Genomic DNA, 10,669 nt, shown 5'->3' on the forward strand with positions numbered 1-10,669 from the left:
TTCACACTTCCCTCAGTCATACTGAGGAGTCATACCTGTTTCATAGCCATTGGATCCAGTGGAGCAAAGTCAAACATTTTGGGTATCACAGAAGGACAGCAAAGTTTTAGTTAACTTAGGAGCTGTACAGCCCTTAAGGGGCAGCACACAGCTGCCCTGTTGGAAAATCATTGCATTCTCTTTCCCCTTCCTCAGATAGATAGGATTTTTCTGCATGCATCTCTACTGTCTTCCACCTCTGTTTACATGCCATTTGGTCCTGCTAAATTACAGGGGCAATAAATACCTTTGTAAGTTGGTAAACAGATCATGTGATCTAAGTGACTTCCTTAGGAAGTTCTCTCACACAATAGATCTCTCCTGCTTTCCCTTCAGTCTCTCCATCACCATGCTCACTCAAGTTTCCTCAGAAAGATGGTGAGATACAAACTTCTTCTTTTAACTGAACTATTCACCAGATAGGTTAGGATGTAGCTTCCATGTATATGTAGATTTAAGCCATTAGTAAAGTTTTGTTTTTTAAACTACAAGCTATTTGTGTCAGCCTCAGTTCTTATAGAAGCATCTTAAGACAAAAGACCGTTTCTGCTGCTCTGCTGATTTACAAGCTAGACCCTAACAGGCTTGGCTTTGATAGTTTTGATATTTTTGTTTCCTTACCAAGGGCTGAAGCCTTAGGAAACTTGAATTCCCCTACATGCCCCTTCTTTAGCTGGATCAGGACCATGGCAACACCGCAGCCCAGATCCGGCCTTTGGAGGCTGCAAAAAGTGGCTTCTTTTTGTGCCCTCCAAAGGGTGCCACAGCTGCAGCTGCACAGCTGTATGGTGCCCCTTCAGTGCTCTGTCATATGGAAGCAGTGCCGGAGGCACGCCATGATGCCGCGCACCATCTGGGGTGGTGCACAGCATCATGGCACCCTGGGGGTAGAGTCAGGATGTGCGTTGTCAAGATGCTGCGCCCCAACTCCGCCCACAGGCAGTCTGTATAGGGCCTTAGTTAATACTTAGTTGCATTTTTACTGCTTGGGATGGAAAGAAGGATTTTTGTTGTTGTTGTTTACTTGTGTGTGCTTTCATGTTGTCTGTTGACTTATGGCAACCCCACAAATTTCATACGATTGTCCTAGACAATGAATACTCAGGTGGTTTGCTATTGCATTCCTCTAATATATAGCCCATATCAACTGATATTACAGCCAGACTGCCCTATACACAGACTTGAGGTTAAGCAGATGGAAAGCCCCATTTAGATGAATGGCACACGTGCCTGTGGCATGCGTCCTGTGCCGCCCATGAGAGCAAGCTCCATTCACCTAAATGGGGCTTGACCATGCACAAAATTTGCTTTACACAGGTGTGGTGAGGTCCGGAATGGACCCCCCACGTAAAACAAGGGTCGACTGTACAAGCTTTTCTGTTGCATGTGCTAAACTATTTTCTTTCAGTTTGGGTCAACAGGAGCTGGTTGCTTCCATAACAGTGGGGCACTGAATCCACCCTAGATTTTAATCCAAACTTTAGGGGAACTGTTGAAGGCTGTTGAACCCAGTGCTAAATGGGCTCAGTGGCTTGTATGCCACCCTTACAAAGAAGGCCAGAAGTTCCTAAAGTTTCGTTCTCCAAATGTTTTGGACTTCAATTTCCAGAAGTCCCAACCAGTTTGGCCAACAATCAGGAATTCTGGGAGATGAAATCCAAAACATCTGAATGACCAAAGTTTGGGAACCACTGATCTAGGCTTAAATCCAAGGCAGATTAACTACTCCACTGGTATGGAATTCACCAAGCCCTATGGCTTTGGTTAGTGTCATCTTGACTTGCGTGTATCTGCTGGATCCATCAAAGGTAGCAAAGTGGTATGGAAGAGCCCTGGACTCCAGCAAGTCTTCCTAAACTTCATAATACCACTTTGCTCACAAAGCTGAGCATGAAAAGCACTTCTGATGGAATTCTGCATCAACCCTATGGTAGGATTAACATTTTTCATTTCAGTTCTGGGGAGGAGGACAAGGAAGGGCAGAGACTAGAGGGGGCTAACCTCAAAGCTCTAAGGCCCATTCTGGGATTCAAAGTTAAATTGCAAGCTTAGTTCTTTAAATTAATTTAAGATTAAAGATTTTGTTCAAGATTAAAGTACAAAAAAGGGACTCTTTGTGACTATTGTTTTAAAAGAAAAAATACCTTCTGTAAACTTTGGCAATGTTATACACACAGGTCAGTCTTTCATTCTTTTCAGCCAAAGGTTCTGTACCTTTGGTATGCATATACATAAACACAAATACATAATATACTGCATTTGCTGACTACAATAACCATTCAGTATGCAGCAGGTGGGCCAGACATGTAAAAGATCCTTTAAAAAATAGGATGTAGTGTGAAATCTGCAGAGTCACAATTGTTGTTTTTCCTAATTATGTCTGTTCCTCTTGGTTGAACCTTTAAAATATCCCTATTCGTCATTAAAGTTCTGGATAGAAAGTGAACCTGCTGTTTGAACATACTAGATCAAAGATAGGGAACTTATGACACTGCCACTATAACTCAATTCTGACTCTTATGACCACTCACAATTGGTTATGCTGGCTAGGGCCAATGGAATAAGCAGTCCAGCAACTTCTGGAGAGCCACATGGACTTAACTTCAACTCTTAGTTCCAACTAGTGTAAACCTAATGGATCAATGAGATTTACAGAACTGCCGAATTTGCTATTTGGCAGTTGATTCAGTGGATGTGTTTTAGCTGGGGCTAAGTAATTGAATTTACTCATTTATGCTTGTGTGCTACGTAAAACCATTATCCCACTATACAGTGGTACCCCGGGTTACGAAATTAATTCGTTCCGCTGCCGCTTTCGTAACCCGAAATATTTCGCAAGCCGAAAAACCCATAGGCGCTAATGGGGAAAAGCCGCGATTTCGTGTGAAATAGCGCCGAAAAGCACCAAAAAATTTTTCGTAACCCGAAAAAACCTTCGTAACCCGGAACAGTTTTTTTAAATGGATTTTTTTCGTGACCCGGAAATTTCGTAAGGCGGCGCATTCGTATCCCGGGGTACCACTGTATCTACTTTGACTGGCCATAATTCTCCAGGGGTTAAAGCAGATTTTTTTTTTACATCCATGCCAGAAGGGAATACCAAGGACTTCACATGCAACCTTTTGCACTAAAATCATGGGCTCTCCTTCAGAGCTGTGGACTCCTTTTGCTATCCAGAGTGTTGTGATTCCACTGTTAATATTTAGGAATCCACAGCAACTGCACCGGCTACATAATGGTTGGCCCTGTGTCCTACTTTACAGAAGGTATGCCTCTGTTGGAAGGGCTGCCAGGGGTCTATTTAAAAGTGTCCTATCTTTGAAAGCCTTTACACTGATGTTTAAAGCTAAAAGAAGGAACAGCAGGGGCCTTGAATTGGCCAATCTACAATTATCACCTACTGGCCTTCCACATTGCAGAAATAAAGCAGTTTAACACCACTTTAAGTGTTATATTTCCATCCTGTAGAGTTGTCAGTTTGTACTTTGGTGAGATATTCAGCCTGGTCTTTCCGAGAGCTCTGGAACCTCACCAAACTACAAATCCCAGGGTTCTATAGGACAGAGTCATGATAGTTAAAGTAGTGTCAAACTGCTTAATTTCTGAGGCTGATACGTCCTTGGACAAGAGATGGAACTACAGCCAGTAGTCATGGCTGGTGGTGCCCATGTCAGTGGGGGAGCAAATCCAGTCTGGATTTTAATCCAGACTTCAAAGGAACTATTCAAGGTTCAGAATCCTATGTCTCAAATAGGTTCAACACAATGGACAGCACTTTTAAAATTTGGACTAAAACACAGAGCAGATGCCTTGCCTCAGTGATACGGAGGTCATCAGCCACCATTGGGCAAACACAAGGAGCCTCTGATCATAGACTTCACCATCATGGTAAAGATATGGATTTAAAAATATATATTTTATTGAAATTATGTTTGAAAAATGTTGTAACTATTTTAAATTATTCTTTTAAAAATAAAACTGTTGCTTAATTTTTTGTTTTAACACTTACATATTAAAGTTTTAGCTTGATCCTTTCTAAATTATTGTAAGCCACCTTGAATCCCATCTTGGCAGAAAGGTTGGATAGAAATTAAATAAATAAATTCATAAATAATTTGGGGGGAGCCTGAGGGCAGTTTGGGAATTATCTTAGGGTTTGCATTCCAGATGCGAGCAAAGCCAAATGCAAAGTAGGCATGGCTGAAGTAGGAAAGGTACAAAAAAGAAAAGAAAATATAAAATATATCGCCTGTAACTTTTTCACACATGAAGTACAATAATAGACAACTGTAGCATGATATAAGTACATTGATGCTAGAAAGAAAAAAAAGAAAGAAAGAAAGATGTGTTTACACAAAATTGCTGTAAGAAGGGAAAATAAAAAGTGGTTAACTTACTGTCTCCCAATTTCAGTGTAAATATTTAGAAAGACTCCTCCAACCAGATAACCAGCTGCAGGACCCAATATGGCAGCAGTGTAGAAAATGGCTGAAAATGAAAGACATCAAGATTGATGTTTGGAAAAATGCAAAGTGCAAAATGCAAAGTCTGTATACTTAAACTGTGCTTTCAGATATATACGGAATAAATTAGTCATAGCTGTTATGCTCTCAGTGTTTCCATGTTCTGATCTGTTGCATTCTGCAAACAGCAGATATTCATACACCTGAGTTTGTAGAGCAAAGGGAAAGTTATTTTTATGTGATTCTTCAGCATAAGTCCAAGCCATGTGAATTTTTGCCCTTTGTGACTTTCTTCAGCCTCACGGCCTAGATTGTCCCTGAGTAATCTATGGATTCTAATAATGATATAATTATGTCACCATGCATCTTAGCTTGGCTAAAATGACTGACAGTACTCAATCATGAAGGGAAGCAGCACCATCCTATTGTAATCATCATAATCATCATCTTGTAATAGCTGTAGCAGTAGCACTTCAAAGCTTGATTCAGGAAGAACTGCTGGCCAAGCCAAAGACAGTGGGCATCTGTCTCCCAGTTAGCTGGTGTCCCCCATTGTCTGATATAAGAGGATATTATAGGCCAACAGAGAGCCAGCATGGTGTAGTAGTCTGGACTATTAAATCCCTGTTCAGCTGTGGAAAGCCACTTGCTCAGCCTCAAGTAAAGGCAACCCCCCTCTGAACAAGCCTCACTAAGAGGACCCATGATAGTTTCGCTTTAACGTCTCCAAAAGTTGGAAATGATTTGAAGGTGCACAGCAAAACAGGGCAACAGGACATCATTTTTCTTGCTTGAGGCATTTGCTAAGTCCACAACTGTGACTTGTGTGTTGCTTGATCAGCTACAATGGGTACATCTACACTGTAGAAATAATGCAGTTTGACAACACTTTAAGTGCTCTAGCTCTATCCTGTGGAATCCTTTGTTTTGTAGTTTTACAAGGCCTTCAGCCTTCTCTGCCAAAGTGTACTGGTTCTGCACAAAACTACAAATCCCAGGATTCCTTAGGATGGTGCCATGGCAGTTAAAGTGGTGTCCAACTGCATTATGTCTACAGTTTAGATGCACCCAGCATGTGTTAGAAGAGGTGCTTCAGTCCCCCCTGGGGTATTCAGGATTGGGCAGGACACATTGGCTGGGATCCAACAATAAGCAGGTAGAACATAATGCAGTTCTGTGTCCTTTCTCTACTCTGGCAGCATTCAAGTCCCAAGACTGGCAAGGAGAAGGCAGAGAGAAGAAGGAATTCTGATTGTGCATATGTAGCTGGTATGGTCTCCAGGAAGGAAGGATAAACAGGGTGCACAGTCCTTCCCTTCTCTAGAGACAAGGCCAGAATTGTCAGAATGTACAAGGTCTAGAATCCTGTTTCTCAGTCAATTGTTGAAAGTGTCAGGGATGATGGGAGTTGTAGCTCTTCACCTCTGGCTCAAACTCACCACCTTGTTACGCACCGGCGCTGACCAGTTTTGGCCAGTGCTTAAAGCTTTGTTCAAAAGCAGCAGAGTTACAGAGAATAGGCTGAAGACCCTGACAAACTCTCCAAGCCTTCTCACTCTTGCTTCCACAGAAGTCTTCACCCTTCTTCAGGATTCAGCTGGCTCTTGTAGCTTGACCCAAGACACCAGACAACTCAGTAGTCTTATATAAAAGGTCTACTTTATTCTACTATATACAGCTCCAAAACTATCCAATACTACTCCTCAACTACCCACAAAATACATTGGGATTCATAGCCATTATTATAGTCATTGCAAGATACCACCCACTCTTGTCTGTTTCCACCCAGTGGGCGTGTACAATCATTTTCATTGGCTCTCTTGGTTCATCCCATAATTAATGATTTCATCATCTCAGCCTTGACCACTTTAACAATTCTCAGGTGTGTTCAATTATCCACTTTGCATTTCTGTCCTTGGCATTTAGGACTTGCTAACTACATTACCTTTTACACCTGTGTGGCTCCTAATTGCTTTTGCTGAGTCATCCTGACTCTCACATATATGTTTGATTTCTTTCATTGTATAGCCCATGTTGCTTTTTCCTTAACGGAAAGATGAGTCAACGCATAGGTAAACTCAAGTACTTCATTAACTACTCTAATTGGAACTCAGCTTTATTTCTGTACAAGATTTGATGGCAGCATTAACCACACCATTATCATGTCAAGAACTGAAGATGTGAAGTAGGTCTAAACCAAGATAAACTAACCGTTTCAGTTGTTTGTGTTGTGCCAGTGTAAGCTTTGCCTGGATTTTCCCAATAATTTTGTAAGTATTAAACCCTTCCAAGTTAAGCAATGACATATCTCAGGCATTGCTAGACGTCATATAATACTTATAAACATCCCAGTGACTCATCAAGCTTGCATTATCCATTCTGGAATCTAGTTAGTTATGGATCTCATGGCTTAAACATAAAACCTAAGTTTTGGACTTTCATGCTCCTTCCCCCACTTTTTAAAAATCACCTAGACTGATGAAGAATTCTGCAGGACACGCTATTGAACAGCCATAGTTGCTTTTAATAAAGCAGAGCTGGGAAAAGCACAGCCTTCCAGATGTTGTTCGACTGCAAGTCCTAGCAGCCTTAGCCACCATAGTTAATGGTAAGGAATGCTGGGAGTTGGAGTCCAGCAGCATTGGGAAGACTAAACAATTCCCATCCCTGTAGTAAAAGGATTTATCTGTGGATTTGGAATTTGTTTTGTTCCTTAGTGTTTCTCCTGAGGAGGCCACATAGATATTAGCATGCCCACTCACAAGTCACCAAAAGCAGAGGAGAGAAAATGACACTAATTTGCATTTAATAACATGTCAGTTTAAATGGATAGATACAAATTTTGGGGGGGGAAATGCTGCATTCAGCCCTTTGTATTCACAGATTTTGCATCCAGAGATTCAATCCTCCATGGCTTGAGAATATTAAAAAAAAATTATCATACAGCAAACCTTAATTTTGACATTTTATATAAGGGACACCATTTTACAACAGCATTGTATTTAATGGGACGCAAGCATCCAGGGATTTTTGGTATTCATGGGGATGGGTGGATCCTGAAACCAAACCCCAGCAGATACCAAGGGTTCCACTGTATAATTTAAATAGAAAAACCATGCACCTCACTATAAGGGCCAAAGTTGTGATCAGGTGTACTTGCTCAACTTGCTGTTTTTTTGATAAGGCAAATTCAAGGGGTTCTTTCCATTCCCAGAAATGTTTATTATTAAATTAATGGTTTTACGAGTTTCTGGACAGGGTTTACAATACAGGCCTATAGCAGGGCTTCATCTAGTCCAAGGGAGAGGGTAGTGATCAAGGCTAGGTTGTTCCTAAGTAGACAAAGCACACACTGTGCCTAAATACAACACAGGGTTCCTTCTAAACACAGAAAATGGAGGTGGAACCTGTGCTGGCTGAATGAAAGTGGAGGCAGATGTTAGTATTAGAGGGGGAAGGTATTAACAACCCTGTGTGTGTGATGCACCTTTTCAGCACTCAAGCTGCCTAATAGCTACATCTGTGACTAATGTTCCCTTTTGTGCAAAGTGTAATTAATTGAGAAAACTAAAGAGCTGTGTGTGGCAAGACTGTAAGGTTCAGGTGTTCATTTCCCTGTGGAGACAGAGGGAACACAGGTTATTTTACATCTTGCAGAGCACTCACATCAACCAGCAGAGTAAGAATTATCTGGCATGTGCTATCCTCTTTCAGTAAATCTCTGCAAGAATGTCCCAGGCAGTTTAGAGCACTGCAGGACCTCTACACAAATAACCTGCATTTAAATCTTGTTGGTAATTTTTGGGGGGACTTTTTGCTGTTTTGAATCCTAACAGAGAGATAGTCACAAAAGCAGGTAATTCTCCCCTTGTCATCAAGCCAATTGATTCCATGTTGCTTTTACATGGACAACCCATCCACCTTGCAAGGATCCGACCTGGCCATTGCCTGCTAACTCCCTCCCCACAGTCAGAGCATGGAAAAAGTACTAGTTTTGGACCACAATTCCCACAGCCCATCAGACTGCATGACCACTGACCATAATGGCTAGGGTGGTCTTGATGTTGTGATCCTTAACACAGGCCTGAGTGCTACTGTTGGTGCTAATCCATTGAGTCCACTGGATTTAACCTCTGTGTTGTTTCATGATTCAAAAATTGATTCTAGGTGGAGTAGGAGAAGAAGGTGAGGAGGAATCTATTGAGATTTCTCCCATTTCAAAGTGAATTGGGAAGCTTTTCCCAGGAGAGATGTAGTGGTACATTCTGAAGTGTGAAATCTCATCATGACATTTCCCACAGTATCAATCCCAAGGAACACCTAAAAATGTTATTGTGTTTCTTCAAGTCATTTCCAACTTAGGGTGACTAAGGCGAACCTAAACACAGGGTTTTCTTGGCAAGATTTGTTCAGAGGGGATTTACCACTGCCTTCTTCTGAGGCTGAGAGAGTGTGACTTGCCCAGGGTTACTCAGTAAATTTCCATGCCCAATCTGGGATTTGAATTCTGTACTCCAGTTGTAACTCAATGCTGAAACTAGTACACGACATTGGTTCTCTATCCAAAAATGCAGGCAGCTGTATTATATGATCAAGATGGCATAGTATCTGACTTGACTGGGTCATGAATGAGTTCTGTATATCCATTCAACCCACACATTACACACAATTTGATTTTACAAGAGCACATACAGTAAACATTAGAAGGATCCTACCTCATAGGAATGTTCTGAGGATAAATGCAAGGAAGAGCCTGAAGAGCTTTGCACCTTATAAATGCAACAGAGAAGTCCATGTAGTGATGGAAGAAAAGAAATGATCACCAAAATACTTTGATGATCAAAGCTTGCAAAGGTTAGTTTTTGGACCATAACTTCCAGAATACCCAGCTGGCATTGAGCTGTGGTTCAAACAAGTAACTTTTCCAAAATGTCTTGGTCCATTTGGAACTCTATAAGATGGACTACTGCAACTGTGCTAAAATAAGGAGTATTCCCTCAAGAGTTCATTATTGACATCAATAGGATAATTTCACTGAGTAATGGAATGACATTTATCATGCTACTGTTGATCTTTATTCCTTGTTTTCTTTGATCTAAATTATAAATTCTACTTTTTAATCCAATTTAATTTTTGAAATTATGTGGACTGTTTGTACATTAAGCCTCTGTTTATATAACCTTCAGCGGAAATTCCAGTGAACAAACCTAAGAACTTTGAGGTTCTACTGAGTCCTAACATATGGTACAAGTAATGCAGAATATTGTTATGAATTATTTATTTATTAGATTTATAGTCCAAGCTTGTGCCCCAAATGGGACTCAAAGTGGTTCACCAAAAAAAAAAAAAAAAGCTGAATTGAAAATACAATCAAAACACAGTGGTTTAAATCCAATTGCTAGTCCAAACAAGAGTAGATTAATTTAATTGGTTTACCATTCACTCATTGAATGGTAAATCAATTCCTATGTTAAGCTCACTCGTTTAATGGTTTTCCTGTAGCAAATCGGTTTTGGCTTCAAATATTAATGCACATTTTTTTAAAAAAAATATCAGATTGAAGAGATTGCAACAGCCACCTGGAAGAAAGCCTATTTATCAATATCTTGTTGGCTGTCAAGTCCATCTGTATGAAAAGGTTTCTCCCATTTGGGGGAAGGATGCTAGGCCAGTTTAACTTTCCTGGACAGGATGCTCCAGAGCAGTTAAAGAGGCATTTTCTGAAACATGGGTATGCAAAGCCTGCAACAGTTTTGTAGAAATCAGCTCTATATTTTGAATTTTTTTTAAAAAATACAAAATGCCCCAATGACCTCTCATATATTTTGGGCCTCTGGGCTGTTTAATACCTGGGTGCTCTTTCAGGTTTTGGAAAAAGATCTCATATTCAGGGGCTTAAAACAGTTTGGGGGCAGCATAAACAGTACAGAATTAATCCCATGTGCCCTTTAGGGGTCATGGGAACATATTGAATAGCACACATACATGTATATTAGGATGGTCTATGACAGTGGGTCGGGACCCCTTTGGGGGTCGAATGACCCTTTCATAGGGATCACCTAAGACCATCAGAAAACACATATTTGCATATAGCATTGAAAATAATTTTATGACTGGGGGACACCACAACATGAAGAACTATAATAAAGGGTCACGCCATTAGGAAG

The 10,669-nt window shown here is 40.8% G+C and overlaps 1 protein-coding gene across 2 annotated transcripts in view; it reads right to left on the reverse strand.

Moving 5' to 3' along the window:
* Nucleotides 1-10,669, reverse strand: part of SLCO4A1 (solute carrier organic anion transporter family member 4A1) — an 83,208-nt gene that overhangs the window by 31,868 nt on the left and 40,671 nt on the right. For both annotated transcript variants that reach the window (XM_042461253.1, XM_042461254.1), the window contains exon 3: nt 4,437-4,527. In XM_042461253.1, coding sequence (XP_042317187.1) covers nt 4,437-4,527 — 91 coding nt within the window. The remainder of the gene's footprint in view (nt 1-4,436; nt 4,528-10,669) is intronic.

Source organism: Sceloporus undulatus, chromosome 4 (assembly GCF_019175285.1).
Source record: "Sceloporus undulatus isolate JIND9_A2432 ecotype Alabama chromosome 4, SceUnd_v1.1, whole genome shotgun sequence".
Taxonomy (NCBI): Eukaryota; Metazoa; Chordata; class Lepidosauria; order Squamata; family Phrynosomatidae; genus Sceloporus; species Sceloporus undulatus.